At 40.2% G+C, this 19,880-nt stretch overlaps 1 protein-coding gene across 3 annotated transcripts in view; it reads right to left on the reverse strand.

The window, feature by feature from the left end:
• Nucleotides 1–19,880, reverse strand: part of KLHL32 (kelch like family member 32) — a 101,869-nt gene that overhangs the window by 31,616 nt on the left and 50,373 nt on the right. For 2 of the 3 annotated variants that reach the window (XM_060753067.2, XM_060753068.2), the window contains exon 6: nt 4,116–4,331. The exons of the other annotated variant lie outside the window; for it this stretch is intronic. In XM_060753067.2, the coding sequence (XP_060609050.2) occupies nt 4,116–4,331 (216 nt within the window). The remainder of the gene's footprint in view (nt 1–4,115; nt 4,332–19,880) is intronic. 3 annotated transcript variants of the gene reach the window in all.

Raw genomic sequence — 19,880 nt, forward strand, 5'->3', positions numbered from 1 at the left:
ATGAGGAAATTCAGAACTATCTGGCAAAGGATTTCTTTGTCCATTGGTTGCAATAGCTTTTGTCCATAACCAGACCTCAACAGTATCCAAAAAGTCAAATACATGAGGTTTTTTCTTCCAACTTTCTAAAGCTGAATATACATTCGGTGAGTCATCATTCCGGTAATACAGTGAAGGAATTATTTATGCCTAGGCAATATTGCCATCTACTCCTGGGGTCCTGCCCTTGGGAAAAGAAAAGGAGGAGAGACACCATTAAATTTGTGGTCGATGCTTATTGGAAGCTCAACAAGTGGATGATGCCTTGGGGGAAATATCAAATCAGAGTTATTCCTGCTCACGCATGTGCATACACAACATGGCTGTGGATGGCATTTGCCAGTGTCACACCGATTAGCATGCTACAGTAACCAAAGAGCAGACTTCCTCATCAGCTTTCCTATTACATCCCACCCATTTAAAATAATGATAATAATAAAAGAGGGGGCAATTTCCTCTTGGTTGTTTGGTACCTCTTGCTCTGTTGTCCTTTAAGACACGGGATGGGGATTTGTCAAAGTCAATGAGCACTTTATTAAAGAGAGAGTGCTCAGTAATGAACAATTCAGCAATTTAATGAGATTCTGTAGCTCTGTCTCCAGCCTGTATATCAAGTTTCACTTCTATAAAGCACCCTGACACTAATCCTCTGGCATACCCAATCTTCACCCTGGGCTGAATATTAGATTCTTCCATGGCATATTGCATTACCAGTATAACCTTAGCAAAAATGATGAACTTAACTACACTTGAGGCAACAGAGCAGGCCTGATTTGATTTTCCTGTATTGGGTTGACTATGAGGGAATTACTTATTTACTAAGATAAAGCAAAAACAGTTTTTATTGCTCACTCAAAGCTTACAATGGGAAATATTTATGGGTGTCTTGATTCATTCTGGAGGATCAGGAAATATATATTTTCCCCACAGCAGTAAAATAGCTTAAGTATTTGACACAGCGGCATTAGTTAGAGAGGCAATTATGATAACACCTAAGATGGTCACTGAAGACTTTGATGCCACTCAGAAAGGAGTACATTAACCACTGCTGAGAACAGCATTGCCTACAGAAACAGTGACAGCAAAAGACTAGACACTTACACTTTCTTTTAAGGGTGTTTACTCCCTGGAAACATAATATACATTTTGTGTCCTTCAGTATAGGAATAGATGGCTACAAGACCTGCATTCGCCTGACTCGGATTTGAAGAAAACTAAGTCGTCCCTCTTCTACAAGTGTCAATTCTGTATTCATGGGATGTCTCTGTGATATCTGTTTGGTCCTTTCAAAGCAGCCATAGAAAACATTCATGCAAAGGCAATGAATACCAACTTCCAACCTATAAATAATTCTGTCCACCATGTGTAGATAGGTTGCCTTCTCACTCTCTGGATTCACTCCTTCACAATATCTTTTGGCAAGATTCTCAGCAAAAGATGCCATCAGGGGTGTGCAATTCAAAATTCCATATGTATTAATCTATACGAGGGCTTCTTAAATCTTTCCAATCAGGACCCCTTTTGGCTTGAGAAATTTCATGTCACCACGGGTATATAGGTAATAAAATAGGTATAAAAATCAAACATTTGCTGATAGCAAATCAGCATTTGCAAGGCTTGCTAAACAGGATGATTTTTCTTTTTATGAAGAACAGCTGAGGCATCTTCTGCAGAGTCCACTGTAAACACTGCACAACAGATTCATGTACATGTCTAAAATAACCACTAGGTGATGTTCAGAAAAATTTACTGTTGCCAAACTTTTTGGGGCCCTAACATTGAACTAAGATGATCCCATGTGAGTTTGGGACCCACAGTTTAAGAAGCAGTGTCTATACATACTAAACACCTATTTTCTTAATGATTGTTTATAGACAATTTACACTGTATTATATATAGCTCAAAAACCTGGCAGCTCCATGCAATTTGTGATTATAGGTTATGGGGTAGCCAATATATTCATAAACTGTTTGGGATATGTGGCCCCACCATCCATATGAATGAGTATCTTTAACAGGAGCAGCATTTTCAATAACAATGGCAATGTTATGAGTTTATATACCCTACTCTTGCACAAATGTACACAGGCATTAGCCAGTATTGGTTTGCTGCTGTTGCATTACTTTCAAGTCATTCCAACTTATGGCACCCCCAAGGCAAGCTTATTACAGAACTTTCTTGCCAAGATTTGTTCAGATGGCTTTTGCCATTGCCTTCTCTTGAAGCTGAGAGTACAGTTTGCCCAGTGCCACCCAGTGAGTTTCCATGGCTGAGTGTGGATGTGAACTTTGATCTTCTGGAATTCAAGTCCAGCAGAAAACCATTATACTGCATTAGCTATCTGAGAGCAGTTCTAGAGAACCCTTTAACCCGGGTTAAAAACGTGAAAGTTCCCGGGTTCTAGTCCACCCCCCTCCCCATCAGAAAGCACACACTTCTCTTCGGGGGTGGCGGGTCCAGATAACCTCTCAGAACCTGACAGCCTCCTCTCCCACCCCCTACCCCCCTTTAAAAGCATTTAAAAATAAAATAACTTACCCGGCCACCATTAAGGTTCTGCCAGTGCTCTCCTGGTGCATAGGAAGAGGAGAGGCGAGGAAGGCAGGAGCGATTGTCTTCCTCCCCCCTTCTCCTGGTGCATCATTGCTACATGCCAGGAGAGGGTTAGCAGTAGGGCAATGCCCATCCAGTAAGTTATTTTATTGTTTAAATGCTTTTTTTGGGGGGGGGGGGTTGGTACCCTTGCAGTTTTTCAGGTTGAATCAGGACTTCTGAGGGGGCAGTCCAAACAGTGGCCATAGTGGGTTCAACCCGCACCTTTCAAGAAGGCGTGGATCTAACCCACTATCAAATTACCTTGGCACAAAATAGGATTTTCCTGCTTTGTGCTAAATGCATTTGATTTTGTGTGGGGCATCGTTTGTAGGTCCTCCACAAATATCCTGGAGGGTACAAGTTTTGTGCTCTGTCTGGATGGGCGCTGAAATAATATTGCACTAATCTTATTAAATACAAGAAAAGAAAGCAACTACCACAAAGCACTTTAGCAAACAATGCTTCCATTATTTCTTTTTACTCCTATTCTCATATTCTGGGGGTTGGGGGTTACAATGCTTCAGTAACAAAGGCTCACTGTGATCTTTAGCTGGAAACTCTGAATGTTGAATATCAAGAAGGAATAGTCTGTTACATGAAGACTTTAGACTACTAAAGGTATGGAACGAAAAGAGTGGGACCTCTCAAGGAATTAGCTGCATTCTTCTTATTGTGTGCCTTCAAGTTGTTTCTGACACATGGCAGCTGTGAGGTGAACCTATCACAGGATTTTCTAGGCCTGAGTGTGTGTGACTGGTCCAAGGTTCCCCAATGGATTTCCATTGCCAAGTGGGGAAATAAAACCCTGATCTCCAGAGTCATAGTCCAATGCTTAAACTACTATATAATGCTATATTACATTACAACAACTGAAATGCCCTGCAGACATCGCATATCAAAACTAATGATACAATGCCCAAACTCCTATTAGTGACTAGTGTGAAGTCCCTTCCATTAGTAGACTAGTTTTTGGTTTTTTAGTCATGCAATGTTTGTATCTAGTTTAAAGGTAATTATTTCACAAGCACACACAGCCATCCACTGTAAGAAGCAACATAGCATGACCACTCTATAATTCTGCAGACAGTGATTAGTGTTACACCCACCCAAAGTTGGATCTCAGCCAATATATGCCATTGCACAGAAAAAAAATGTGTAAAGCATAACTATCTTCATTTGGCCAGCATGCCTAGGCACTCTGTTAGGTCAATGGCTATTATATCCTTATTTAGCACTTTCCACTCTACTTGATCAGAGATTCCATGTTTTCTATAACAGTATGGTGCTATGTCTGCAGTTATGCCAAAGAGATGAAACAGGAATTTTCTATACCCGTGAAGTATTCCCTAAATTAATTGCAGTTAAGACCATTGCTGACATCCATGGATTGCTACTGATTTTGTCCTCTGAATGTTCAAGGAACTGCATTACTGCGTTCTCTCCTGGTTTTTAACATGCTTCATGTTAGTCTTGTTCTTTACCTGCCAGATTTGTTCTTCACTCAGTGACGTAAGCCGGTCACTCTTTAAGACTTCCCGGATGAGGCAGTATGGGAGCGCCAGGACCTCTTCAGGGTGGCTGTTCAGTAGCTCAGAGAGATGCTTCACCAAGAAATCGACCACCGCTTTCTCCAGCAGAGTGAGGTTAAAGAGGTCAGCAAGCTTATAAAGGTCCAAGTAATTAAAGCTATTTAACTCCTAGTCAGATAAAACACAAACACAATTTTTAAAAGAAAGAATGTAATATACAAAGAACAGCATCAAGGACCATACACCTATAAGGTTTTTTTAGAATGCATTGTCTTAAATACAGAAAAAATCTCCAAATTTCCATAATCACCAACTAGATCATTAAACATATAGAAATATGCAAAAATATATTTAGACTTCTGAATATACAAGGAAATTTATTACACCACTGCAGTCTTCGAAAACTTGCAGTTCATGAAGTGCAAAAATACAATTTCTGTTTGCTATTATTTTTTTCTCTTTGAGTTCCAACTCCATTGGAAACTTTCACTCCACTCCTTTATTTCTTTCTCTGGTCACATCTCCAATTTCAGTTCTCTGCTCACCCCTAAAGAATAAAGTCACCAAATCTAGGATCTGAAACACCAAAATGTTCTATTTTGTATTATGATCAAATATAGTAGCATCACCAATGTTTTACTTTGCTGTATTTAAAACTGAGCAAATTTTTATTTTATTTTTTAAGGCAGCAGCTAATTTGAGCCTCCTGAGTTCTGTAATTCTGCAAGACAACTCAGTGGGTCGATCTAAAAACTCATGCAGTACGTTTGTGAACTATCTGCTGCTTAAAACCAGCAGCTCAAATACAAACAGCCAAGCCTTTGAGAACACTTAAAGTAGTTGCAATGACCAGTTTATTGCTATTTTTATTCACATTTTCTCCTCACTTCTCTAGTGGCAGTGTTAGTGACTGTCACATTTCATTTTTGTAGTAACCCTGCACAGATAATTAGTCTGCCAGAAAATGACTGTCCTCATCTTATGCCTTTATAGAACAGAAACTCTTAAGAACCTCCAAAGACGCTAAGTTCATCAGTCGGGGAGGCCCTGCTCTCAGTCCCACCATCATCACAGGCACGACTGGTGGGGGCGAGAAACATGGCTCTCGGCTGTGGAACTCCCTCTCCAACGACATTAGATCAGCCCCCTCCCTGCTGACCTTTTGTAAAAAACTTAAAACCTGGCTATGGGGTCAAGTCTCTGAGCAATAAATTGGAATAATCTGGGAAGAGAATGTTTTAACGACCACAATGGCCTGATCTGGCCGATGTTTTAAACCAGCAAACTGTTTTAAACTGATTGTTTTAAAGTGATTATTTTATAATGGCGTTATTGTGTTCAATTGTATTATGATTTTTAATGTATTGTATCGGCACTGTGGGTTGCCTGTTGTAAGCTGTCCTGAGTCCCGCTCTGGAGGTGAGAAGTACGGAGTACAAATGCCCGAAATAAATAAATAAATAAGAAACGTAGATCACCATTGTCATGCTGCTCTTCTTTGATACAATCAGTATGAAAACAGTAACCCAAACACCCGCACATTAGAATAATAGTATCAAAGAAGGGGTCTCATAGGGCATGGATTCCAACCCCCTATTCAATACTGGATCTTCAGCTAAAGCATCTCCAACCAATAGCCTCTTTCTGAAAACATCCAGAGAAGGAGATCCTGCAACTTATCTAGGCAATTGGTTCCATTGCCCAGCTGCTCTGATTATCAAGAATTTCCTTTCAATAGGAATCTACTCTCCTAGAACTTCAAAATATTAGACCTGGTCCTACCTTCTGGGGCAGCACTGAACAGGCTTGCCCACTGTTCTCCGTGACAATCTCTGAGGTATTTAAGGAGTGCAATCATGTCATCCCTCAGTCTTCTTTTCACCAAGCTTAACTAAAGGATTCTTTCCACTCCATCATCTAAGTCATTGATAAAAATGTTGAAGAGCAATGGCCTTAGGACAGAACCCTTAGGTATTCCACTCGACACCTCCTTCCTGTTTGAAGCAGAGCCATTGATGATGATTCTTTGAGCATAGTTTTCCAACCAATTATGGATTCATCTAACAGTGTTCCTATCTATTCCACATTTAATCAGTATTTTAAATATGACTATGTCCTTGCCCACTCGGAGCTTAAAAGCTTTCCCTCTGAATTACTCAGTCACAGAAGCTAAGTCTATCGGCCTCCTCCAACAAAATTCACCCCATTTTAATACCAATCACTTCTTCATCTTAAAATTATACAGTGATACACTGCTATCCAGCTGATGAAGCTGCACACCAAAAATGTCATGCTGAGATTGTGAAATATATACAGCTGATCAGATAACCCACCTTCCAATCAGTGACAGGCTTTTGGAAATATAATGACATGATCAAAAGTAAAAAAAAATCCTGTCTACAACAGATGAACTTTCTTATCTTCCCTTGGTACCTCCTCTTCCAAAAGGAGTAAATTAGAGCAGTTATATGGGAGAAATCAGTCTCATCAACTTTATCAGAATACATTTTGAAACAAACAAAAAAGAGCTATAGGAAAAGTAATAAGCTAAAAAGTATGCTACGAAGTAGTTCAAGTTTAGAAACTAGAGTTGTTGGACACTGACTTTTATAAACGACGGTAACTATTTTTTACTTTTAAATGTGTTGTCTCTCAATTGTATTTGTTGCATTATATGTTGAAAGATCAGTGTAGTTAATATTCATATATGGGTCTACATTCGTAACTATGATCTACTTGTAATTAGTTAGAGGAGACACACAAAAGTAGTAAATCATAGAATCATAGAGATGGGGGAGGGCATGACTCAATGTGTCCAATCCTCTGTTCAATGTAGTCTTCAGCTAAAGCAGGCATGGGCAAACTTCAGCCCTTCAGGTGTTTTGAACTTCAACTCCTAGAAATCCTAGCCAACTTACTGACTGTTAGGAATTGTGGAAGTTGAAGTCCAAAACACCTAGCAGGCCAAAGTTTGTCCATGGCTGAGCTAAAGCATCCCCAGCTGGTAGCTGTCCAGCCTGTTCAGACACCCAGGAAAGGAGACTAAGAAAGGAACTGCCAAGCAGTTCCTCCTAATGTTCAATGGAAAACCTGCCCTCCTGTAACTTAAAACCATGAGACACAGTTCTAAATGTTGGCTTAATTGAACTTAGAACACAAACCAGTGGATTCAACTTACAAGAAAATATATTTCACCTAAACATTAGGAACATTTTTACTATAAGAAGTGTTGAGAAGTGGAATAGATTGCATTGGGTGGTGGTGGACTCCTCTAATGTCTTTAAACAGAGTTGAAGGAGCTATTTCTGGAGTGCTATAATATGGAGCCCCCAGTGGTGCAGTGGGTTAAACCACTGAGCTGCTAACCTTGCTGACCGAAAGGTTGCAGGTTTGAATCCGGGGAGCACCGTGAGCTCCCGCTGTTAGCCCCAGCTTCTGCCAACCTAGCAGTTCGAAAACATGCAAATGTGAGTAGATCAATAGGTACTGCTCCAATGGGAAGTTAACGGCGCTCCATGCAGTCATGCTGGTCATGTGACCTTAGAGATGTCTATGGACATCGCCGGCTCTTTGGATTAGAAATGGCGATGAGCACCAACCTCCAGTTGGACATGATTGGACTTAATGTCAGGGGAAAACCTTTACCTTTTACCTGTAATTGTGTATAGGTATTTCTCAATTCATAAAACCTCTGACAAAGATTATCCCTTTGACAAAGTATTTTTATGACATTCAGCACACGTCATTTTCCTCCTTGTTGTTCTCTGTTTGTTTCTACAAACTTCCTTTTGAGAGAGTGATGCAGGACCGGGAAAGACAGACATTCAGTTGCTATGTTTCAGCAGCTTGTTTAAAGGAACAATTCAATAAAGCTTGAACTAGGAAAGAATGGAATACTGCTCAGTTAATCCTTCTCTAATTGTGCATACAACAGGCAAGTAATAGCAACTTCCTTTGGAATACCTTACCGAGAATGTTTACAAAAAAAAAAGGGAGAGAGAAAGATGGAAAAGCAAAATAGCCTCACTAGCTTCCTCCATCATGCTTTTAAACAGAACACAGATCTGCAGTCAGCCCTCTACATTTACAGTGTCACATTCAGAGGTTTGATTATTCAAGGATTTGTTTAATAGGTTCTCTCTAGAAATCTCTAGGTCCTCCAAGTATAACTCTGCTCAACTTCCACTAGAAGTTGATTATAGAATTGTGCTGGAGAATCTAAACATTCCTAAGAGACTATCTCTCTAGACATTTGTAGGTCTTTCAGTGCAATTCTATAGTTAGCCTATGGTGGAAGTTGGCCATAGAATTGCACTGAAATGCCTAAAATTGGGGTTAAAAAAGAGCATTTTTAATTTGTAAATGGCAAATGAAGTTTAGCCATCAAATGGAAATCATAACAAAAACTGATGCTGCTGGAAAGCAAAAATATACCTCTAGGTTAATTTTGAAAGACATTTTCAAGCAGTCTCTGGGAGATTCACAATATTTTTGTTTACTTATGTAAGGCTTATCTTACCTAGATGAATAAAAGCTGATAAAACAAACTGAAGTGTTCTTTTTTGTGGTGTAAGAAAATATCCCTCTTCTTTCCATATTATTTCTATCTCTGATACCAAATTTTCTGTTAAAGACGTAATGTTGAAGAACGAATCATTTTCATTAACAGAGGTCTATCTGTTTTTCTACATAATAGATGGCCCTTGTGGTCTCTCTTCCAATTCTGAGATCCCATGATTCTACAATTTGCAATTGAGTCAAGGGATTTTCTCAAATTGAGACTAGCAATAGAATTCAGACCTATTTGTTTATATTTCTATGTATATATTGCCAAGACAATTCCACCAAGATTTTGTTAATGGCTGTAGATTTAGAGAGAGATACTGAGATTACCCAACATTCATCGGGGAACCCTGCAGAAGTAGGAGAACACTAACTACTTTCAAACAGTCAGACATCAGTTGGGATTATCAACACTCACTGAATCAGTAGGGCTGATTCATAAATGTACTAGAACATCATGGGAGCCACTCAACTATAGCTGAGATACCAGACCTTCTTCAATAACATTGGCAGAAAGGAGTCTAGAGATTCCTGTTGTGCTTCTTTTTCTTGCCCATGTTTTCCCCTTCTCACTAATTGCACAATTTATTCTATCCATACAATTACTTCCTGCAGAAATTACTGAAGTAGTGTGGGATACACCATAGAAAATCAGACTTCTCTTTTGATAACTTATGAATAGACCTGTAGTCAGTAATATGTATATAGTTTGGTAGTTGTGTATTTAAATTATCCATGATAGACAGAAATTCCCAAATATATCTTGCATGAAACTGTGGTGCATCTATGCAGCTCAGCATTCTGTACTTTTCTACTTCTCCATCCAGAATTAATAGTCAGCTGTCCCCAACACATGAGTGTATGCTGTATTGGTGTTGCCATGCTATCGGGAGATGCAATTGAGATCTCAAGTGGCAACAGTTTTCCCCTGTCTGGGCCAGATCTTTCGTGTTCCCCATCTTCTGAGAGGTCCAGGTATAGCCATTTCAGGCACACTGCGAACAATTAGGTTTACAGTCACCACTGGTAACTCAGCAATAAATTATACTACTATTACCAATTATGGCTGCCATAGGAAAACAGAGCACATATCTAAGAAAACAGAATTACAATTTTAGTATAACTCTACCGATTCACATGCAGTTTGCACAATTCATGTTTAATTCCACTCATTCCAAACAAGAAGATCCAATATGAATAACATTTGGACTACTTAGAAACTCATCTTAGCTTGGACTAGATCATGTCCCACTTTCTCATTTATTTACTGTTCAAAATACTCTGATTTCTCTTCAGATCATATAAATCTTTCGCTTTTAACTGTTCAAAATACTATTTATATATGGTACTTGGGTTGTATTTTTTATCTCTATGAAAGTATTCTATACCCTGTGAATTTACGTGGATTCATTTTGCACTCCACTTTTTTTAGCATTAATTCCATCCCATTATGTTGAAAAGCTTATCTGGAAATACATATTACTGAACTCCGTGGGATTTACTTTTGAGTAAACATGGATATGAAAGGAGTCCAAAGAGAATGAACAATGAAACTGAACTGAAACAATCTCATCAGATACAGCAAAACTAAATAAATTAGCTGCCAGCATATTTTTCAGAGTCCCTCTCCTGACCCCTTAAGTAGCACATGCAGATCTTGTGCATTTCTATGACACAGAGCTACAAATATTTATTACCCTTATATCTCTTAACACATAGCTTGCAGATGGCAATACAGATGGTAAAAACAGTATGTATATACACCTATCAACTCTCTATTTTGGTATTTCATACATTTGTTTTCTTTTTCCTTTCTATATTTAAGAAAAGCACTGCATGTGCCACAGAAAGAATGCATGTAAGTAACAGTCTGATAAATTAGAGCTAATCACAACCAAGTACACAGCAGAGCACAATATACCTCTGTTCCTGTGTGCTGTGCTATAAAAAGAAAAGGAAAAAAACAAGGAGAACTAAGAGGAGAGACTGCATTTCTTTATGACCTTATTTGAAAGATAAACTCCTTGGGGAAATGCAATTTATTCAGATTATCAAGACCCTGCTGTGCAAATCTACAATCTGGGAGCACACTACAGAGATCAAAAAATATTTACTTTATTCTGTTGGGTATAAAAGCTTCTAATGAATGCATAATTAAGACAGAAAAAGTGTATACAGCTTTAGAAATTCCATCGTTGAGCCAAGCCATTAATATCCAAGGCATCATATACCCAGTTGTTACTCCACCTGCTTTATTTCTGGATTACAGAATAGTTATAAAACAAGACATTATGAGTTTTCCAAGCCATACTGCCCCACTTTTTACACATATGGCAATTTACAAAAATTATGCAGAACTATATACAAAACAGCTATAGTCTTTCCGTATCCTAAATCCATACATGCACAATGAGAGAGAATGAACTACAATATTGTTCTGTTCACTACATGTCAGATTATTATTTTAAGTAAATATGCACAACTCAAAGTCAAACGAAACCCAAGATCATCTGTGTTTTTTAATCTAAAGCAAATGCATTAAAAGAACTTGTTTTTCAAAAATCAGGACTCTTGATTCCATATTTGCCACATTGTAGCTATATCAATTGTGCAGATACTTAACTGCAGTCTTGAATTAAGGGCAATTTCACTACGAAATTATCTGTCCAAACTGAGACAAACAAGATTTCTACAGGAATTTAATATTACATTATTGGACATCTCCCATTCAGTTCAACTACGGTAGTATTCAGAATTTCTGAAAAGATTTGCCTTAAGAGCAATAGCCAGGTTTTGAAGCTGCAAGGACATTCAATGCTGATCAAGCCCACCAACTGCAATATTCACACTTGCATCAAACAGGCAAGAGTTCTTCCTCCCACCCTAGACATTCCACAGATATATAAACCCCACTTGCCTAGTTTCCAACAGACCTCACAATGGGTTGCTGGGAGTTTTCCGGGCTGTATGGCCGTTTTCCAGAAGCATTCTCTCCTGATGTTTCATCCAGATCCTCTAAGGATTCCTGCCATAGATGTGGGTGAAATGTCAGGAGAGAATGCTTCTGGAACATTCAGCCTGGAAAACTCACAGCAACCCAGTGATTCCAGCCATGAAAGCCTTCGACAACACGTAGCTCATATTATGTCAACACCTGGACTCCTAACCAACACTTTGTCATCCTTCCCAAACACTGAAACACTTCAACTTTAATGCTAATCAGTGTTAGTATTAACTCATTTTAACCCAAGTTTCATACTCTAGTTTATTAACTTCTGTGTAAATGTAGCAGTAACCCTGATTAACTGATGTGATAAGACACCATAGGAAAGGGAAGCTAACTAGCTCTGTGATTACTCCTGATTACACTTAACCATGGTTAAGATCTTAAGAAATTTGAAACCTTCTTGACTATGATGATAAGTTGCCCTATAAAAGGTAAAGGTTTTCCCTGACATTAAGTCTAGTTGTGTCCAACTCTGGGAGATGGTGCTCATCTCCATTTCTAAGCCAAAGAACTGGCATTGTCCATAGATGCCTCCTAGGTCATCAGGCCAGCATGACTGTATGGAGCGCTGTTACCTTCCTGCAGAAGCGGTACCTATTGATCTACTCATACTTGCATGTTTTCCAACTGCTAGGTTGGCAGAAGCTGGGGCTAACAGCAGGAACTCACCCTGCTCCCCAGATTTGAATTGCCAACTTTTTGATCAGCAAGTTCAGAATCCACCAAGGGACCCTATGGTGCCCTATAGAAAGGCTTTAACGTTATTTCCAAAGCTCTGATAACCTCCACTGAACTATGCCTTCCCTTTTCCTGAGCACCAACTTGGCTATTCCCACAAAAACCAATTAATCAAACATGAAATCAGCATTAATTCATTCCAAGAACGGAAAATGAAACGGCTGAGGAGAGAAGTGCAGAATTCAGTAGGTTTTACTGTGCACTCGTATCTGCGTGTGAAAATACGTTTACAACATAGAAGCAGAACACTAAGTCCCACCTAATAAGTTACCCACTTTACAAAAAGCAAAGCAGATTATTGCTTCTATTTTCGGCTGCTCAAAAAAAGAATAATCAGTCAAAACCCAGCAAGCATCTGACACACATCTGAAGATGAACTTATTCTTTTCCTAGCTTAACCTCTCTCTGAAGCTTTGGGTTGAGAAACAAGATTTAAAATAGGAAGGCTACTCGTTCTTCAGAGATGTCTATTAACTGGGATAAAATCCAATTTAAAATTTTGTGCATGTGGGTGGGAAGAAGTGAGGGAACTGAAATAAATATTCCTCTATTTCTTTCCCAGAGCTAAAGAGGCGACATGCATCTGGTACTCATATTTCTATTCTCTCGCATTAGAGCAGCAAGTCTCCTCTTTCAGGTCACGTCTCTCACATAAAAGTGCTAAACTAATGCCGTTTAATGACAAATTAATGTCCATGAATAAAAAATACACCTCTAATAGCATAGAGTAATTTGCCATTACAATATCATCATTGGACATGCCCCTGGTTTAATACGATGTATTTAATTCATAACTTAATGAGTGATATATAAAAAGAGAGAGATGAACCCTGCAATTACATTTATGTGAGTCTGTCACCTTATTTGTAAAACCTTAGAGTCATTTACATTCAAATTAGAACAAATGAGTGATTTCACAAAGTGCAATGATAAATGACCATTGCTGCATAAGACAGGGCTGTATTTCCTGTGAAACCGTTAACAGTTTCCCATTATTTGTTAAAAATTACAATGCATATTGCCCAGTGTTGTGTGAATAATGACTTTTTTACTGATTAGGTCACACGACTAATATGGAGCAAAATAAATAATTTCTTTCCTTCTCCCCCCCCCCCAAAAAAAAAATCAAATAATTTAATTTTTTCACACTCGTGGACTCACACTGCCACCTACTGCCTAATGTTAAGTATTGTGGGAATATCTTCCCAGGCCATTAAAACCAAGACATTCAAGCATTTATAATCCTTATTTGGTTGCTTTAGAATCCAGTGCTTCCACCCAGTAAATGAAAGACTGATTGGTAATTAGAAATATTGGGTTGGTGTGAGTCTTCCAGGCTGTATGTTCCAGAAGCATTCTCTCCTGACGTTTAACCCACAACTATGGCAGGCAACCTCAGAGGTTGTGAGGTTTAAAATATTTAGAAATATTTAGAAATTAGAATTATCGATTTACATATCAACTCATTATCCTTGTGAAAAGTAATACAAAATGAATGGTTAAAAATATTATGTGTCCATGTCATTGTTATATTCAGTTCAAGGGTTGTATGAAGGACAACATAAAACATTTGCCTCAGGTGGGAGAGCAAATGATTATTTCATCATATAAAACAATACATTACCACAAATTAAGCAAAACAGTCAAATAGCACTTTATAATTCGACTCTTTTCTCCCTTTGACTTCTTTAAAAAGTGACAATCAAAAAGGAGAACGACACACTCTGTGAAACTCAAACTCAGAGGAATTGTTCCAGGGCAAGTTTCCAACCCTCCCCAACCTATTTGGTAACACATTATGGTTCCAGATACCCTGAAATGTTGTCTGTCTGTCTCTGCATTTGTGTGTGAGAGAGAGAGGGGGGGGGGGAGGGAGGGAGAGAGGGGGGGGACTATTATTTTTATTTCTTGTTGTGAGCTGCCCTGAGAATATAAATAGAAGGCAATCTATAAATCCTGCAAAACAGACATATAGAATCCTTTATCGGAAATTCTTGAGTCCAAAAGTGTTTTGTATTTGAGATTTTTGCACATTTTGGAATACTTGTATTTGCATATACATATTTAATGAGATACCTTGGAGATGGGACTCAAAGCGTAAATATGAAATTTATTCATGTTTCTTACACTCCTCAGGCTGAAAATTTACATAATTAATCATTTTGTGCATGAAGCAAAGTTTATGTACCTTGAACCATCCGAAAGCAAAGATGTCACTATCACAATCATCCATGTGGACAACTTTGGATTTGGAGGTATATTGGATTTTGGAATTCTGGATATGGGACATTCAAATTGTAATGATATTTCTTTTGATACAGCCACCCTGTGGTCACTGCTGGAAATGCTTCTGTATGAAAGCCACTGCTTAATAAATAGCCATGAATGGTGAGATGATGGCTATATTCAGACGTCAACTAAATGAGCTACTTTTTGCTTCATAGCCTGATCTCATGAAACTCTCAGACTAATTTCAGAAGCATTTTCAAAAATGATGCTTTCAGGCTACTGTAAGAGTGATTTCTCCTCTCTCCAGCAGATTACCAGTTAAAAAAGAAAAAGGGAGAGAAATAAGTACTTGGCATGCCAACCGGCCACATAGATTGGTGGTGTGTGCCCTCCCCTCCCCCCCCCCACTTGCTTCTGAGTTTAGGGGTTGCATGCACCTTTCTAGCCTTTGGTCCTTTTACAAATACAGTGTTCCCTCACTTATCGCAGATGTTACTTTCCAGGACCACCCGTGAAAAGTGAAAATCTGCAAAGTAGGGACAGTCTCTCTAAACAGATAGATAAATAGATCACATTCCGAGGGTGAGGCAGAAGTGAGGAGAGATTTAAAGGCACCATGTGCCTTTTTTTTTTTTTTTTTTTTGGCTAGCTATAAGGAAGGGGCTATAAGGCTGTGATTTACATACTGCTTTGTATCTCCTCTCTCTCGTTTTTTTATGATTGGCTGCCTCTCTCCTGAGGGGGAGGGTGAAATCCCCTTCCACACTCCATCGTTGACAGGAGGCAAAAACTCACAAAACAGCAACTCCGTGAAAAGTGAACTGCGAAGTAGTGAGGGAACATTGTAACTCAATCCATACTTTCGGGGCTGTAGTGATACACTACTAAGAATATCAACTCCCTGCAAAAGTTTCCTGGAAATGTCAGAACTGGCTACAGATCCATAATGCTGCTCCTTCTTGAAACTGGACATTCTGTAGATCCAAACTGCCAATCGCAGTTGCTTATAGGGAACATAGAACTCCCCTGTTGCAATGGCTGAACTGGTGGCTGGTCCATTACCAGGTGCAATTCAAAGTACTACTTATGACATAGAAAGTCCTGTATGGCTTGGCTCCAGCATGTACCTCCCTAGACTGACCTGTTTGAATCCAATGCATTAGGTGGGAGAATCCCTCTACTATCAGAGGCACAAATTGTGAGGATACATGAGAGGGCCTTCTAAGTGACAGCTTCCAGCTATGAAATTCCCTCTCCCTCAGTAGCTTGCTGTCTTTCTTCTTTCCTTTTTCTGACAAAGAAAGACTTATTTATTTTGACAGACCTTTAGCAACTATCTGGTTGCCTAGTTGTAGATTAGTCTTTTTTTAATAAGAGGGGGCTGTAATTTTATTCTTATTGTTCTGTTTTAAATGAATGTAAACTGTTACAAATTAGTGTCATTTTAATAGGATAGTTTATTTATTTTATTGTCTTTTATTACAATGTTATTAAGCTGTACTGTGTTTAAATCTTTTGAAGTCATTTAAGGTCTCATATTGAGAAAAAGATAGCATACAAATAAAATAAAAACATGTTAAACCATGTATTTGCTTGTGAATTAACCTTGTGGTATATGGTTTGAATGGTATCGTGCCTCATCTAATACAGCAAAAGTTTGCTTTAGTCCTATAGTTTGGAGTACATCTGATGCTTCATTTGTAGATTGCGTTGCTTGGCGTGCTTTGTTCTCCTCTAAGATAATAATCAGTATTCATGTTACAAAGTACCTATATGCTGAGTGCAGATCTGAAGGCTGGGTTCCCCGAGGCTTGCAAACAGTGAATTCCCCGTCCTGCAACCCAGTGGCTGAGAAGACATTACAAGCCTAACTATACAGACTTCAGATGCATCATAATATAACCCCCAGTGTTTCATCAGTGTTTCTAACTGAAACCCGTGGGAAGGAAAACCACAACACTTTCCAGCACTCTTGTTATCTGCCAGTTACAACAAAAAAGATGAAAAGAGAACATCTTGCTGTGGTTATTAGTTCTTCCTAAGGCACAACATCAGTGTACCCCAGAGTGGTTTTGTGAGATTTCTCTACAGCTGTTTCTGTATAAATTCCTGTCCTGATTCTAAGAGGTATGTGGAAGGAAAGCCTGGAAACCTTCCTAGAGGTTCACTAAATGAAACCGCCAGGAAACTAGAATTATGTGCATTTATGTATACATGAGTAGTTTATGAAAATAAATGATAACCCAGCAAATAGAATCAGCAGGATTAAAAAGATATGTTAAAACTGGACATGAAAAAGCCTTTGCATGGTGCCAAACACTCTAAAGAACCAGAATGGCTCTCATTCTGGCACACACCTGCCTGTTCATTTCAGAAAACTGGGTCACTCCACAAAAAAGATCTTACAGGTAAATACATATTGAACCATCAGGATCCTAAGCTTTGAAGAACATGTAACATCAAAGAGGAGACACTGAACTGAACTTGGAAAGAGACTAAAAGCCAGTGCAGTGGCATGGTGATCCTAAGGCAAGCCTATCAGGGGTTTCTTGGCAAAGTTGTTCAGAGGGGAGTTGCCAGTGTCAATGTCTGGCACTGAGAGAGTGTTTCCACAGCCATATAAATTATATTTTAAAAGACATGATTGGAGGGGGAGGGGTCCATTTTAGGACATCTGAAATTTGGGGTGAATTTGTTTGTCTTGGGGACATTAAATCGATTAATTGGTTTAGTTAATTTAAATCTGTCTGTATCCTGCAGTACCACAATCTCTCAGTAGGTGACAGATTATCTTTACCATCAGAAAGGAAGCTCCAATCAATATTGGCATATTCATGTCTCCAAAAGGCCTCTAGGCATTTCTACTTGGACCAGAGAGCAGGCAGGGGACATGCATGTTATACATTACTTCTACTTCCATCTTTAGGGCATCTGAATTCTTCAAACAGATAAGGAACAGGAAGAGAGGGTAAAAGATGTTGCCATCCAAAAGAGTGCAAATCTGAATGAGTGCCGAGATAAAGAATAAGAAAAACTAGTGAGAATGAATGAGAGTGTAAAAAAGAGCGAGCATCTCCTGGATCAGTGAAGGAAGAGAGAGACTGTTTAGTTTTATAGGACAGAAAAGACACTAGGATAGATAGATACCAAGATACATGATCAACACCTAGGAGAGTATGCAGACTGAACCCTGCCACATCCACGATGGCAGGCCTTCTTGCAGCAACACCGGAGGCACTCCAAGCGGCCAGCTTCTAGTCAAAGGACATTTTGCCAAGTTTTTAAACTTTGTTTGTGTTTTTAAATACATGCTAACTGTACCCTCAATTTGCTTCTTACATGATAAATAAGAAGAGTATGGGGGAACAGGAACTGAGTACAGAGTAAAGGGTTTCTAACATGAGTAAAGCTAGGAAGTTCTGCTAACTTAGCCATTATAACTAGCGCCAGCAAATAAACCAGCAGCTACTTTCTCACAGAAGGTGCATCTATTTATTTATTTATTTATTTATTTATTTATTTATTACTTGCACTTATTTACCGCCACTCTCAGCCCAGGGGGCGACTCGTGGCGGTGAACAACAACATAGAAAAGACAATTTACAGTAATCAGAACAATACATAACATGCTACTACTACTTGACATATACTTATACTAAAAATCCGCTTCGTCATATCATGGGTCATAGTCAGTCTCATAGTCGTGGTCCATTCCGGTCATCATTGCCAAGATATAGCACTCAGTTAAAGGCCAACTCGAAGAGCCATGTTTTCAGGCTCTTACGAAAGGCCATAAGGGAGGGCGCCTGTCTAACTTCAGCAGGGAGGGTGTTCCACAGCCGGGGGGCCACCACCGAGAAGGCCCGCTCTCTCGTCCCCGCCAGGCGTGCCTGTGAGGCAGACGGGATCGAGAGAAGGGCCTCCCCGGATGATCTCAAGGTCCTCGTGGGCTCGTAGGCCAAGATGCGGTCTGCAAGGTATTTTGGGCCGGAACCGTTTAGGGCTTTGTAGGATAGTACCAGCACCTTAAATTGGGCCCGGTAGCAAATCGGCAGCCAGTGGAGCTGGGACAGCAGGGGCGTTGTGTGCTCCCTACGCCCTGCTCCTGTTAACAACATGGCTGCCGCGCGCTGGACTAGCTGGAGCTTCCGGGCCGTTTTCAAGGGCAGCCCCACATAGAGAGCGTTGCAGTAGTCGAGGCGGGATGTGACCAAAGCGTGTACCACCGTGGCCAAGTCAGACTTCCCAAGATACGGGCGCAGCTGGCGCACGAGCCTGAGCTGTGCAAATGCTCCCCTGGTCACCGCTGAAACCTGGGGATCCAGGCTCAGCGAAGAGTCCAGGGTCACACCCAAGCTGCGAACCTGAGCCTTCAAGGGGAGTGCGACCCCGTCCAGCACAGGCTGTAACCCTATACCCTGTTCGGCCTTGCGACTGACCAGGAGTACCTCTGTCTTGTCTGGATTTAATTTCAGTTTGTTCGCCCTCATCCAGACCATTACAGCGGCCAGGCACCGGTTCAGGACTTCGACGGCCTCCTTAGTAGCAGGTGGGAAGGAGTGACAGAGTTGGACATCATCTGCGTACAGATGACACCGCACCCCGAAACTCCGGATGATCTCACCCAGCGGCTTCATGTAGATGTTAAACAGCATGGGGGACAGGATGGAGCCCTGAGGAACCCCACAGGTCAAAGGCTGTGGTGTTGAACAGGAGTCCCCCAATAACACCTTCTGGGTACGGCCCTCCAGAAATGACCGGAGCCACTGCAAAGCAGTGCCCCCGAGACCCATCTCTGCAAGGCGCCCCAGAAGAATACCGTGGTCGACGGTATCGAAGGCCGCTGAGAGGTCCAGGAGCACCAACAGGGACACACTCCCCCTGTCTAGCTCCCGGCGCAGATCATCGACTAAGGCGACCAAGACCGTCTCGGTACCATGTCCCGGTCTGAAACCAGACTGTGCCGGATCCAGATAATCCGTGTCTCTCAAGAATACCTGGAGTTGTGAGGCCACCACGCTTTCCATGACTTTGCCCAAGTAGGGAAGATTGGAAACAGGCCGAAAGTTTTCGAATTTGGTGGGGTCCAGTGATGGCTTCTTCAACAGCGGCTTTATAATAGCCTGTTTTAGGCTCGCTGGAATCTTGCCTTCCCGAAGGGAGGCATTCACCACCACCGT

This window comes from Anolis sagrei, chromosome 1, assembly GCF_037176765.1.
Source record: "Anolis sagrei isolate rAnoSag1 chromosome 1, rAnoSag1.mat, whole genome shotgun sequence".
Classification (NCBI taxonomy): domain Eukaryota; kingdom Metazoa; phylum Chordata; class Lepidosauria; order Squamata; family Dactyloidae; genus Anolis; species Anolis sagrei.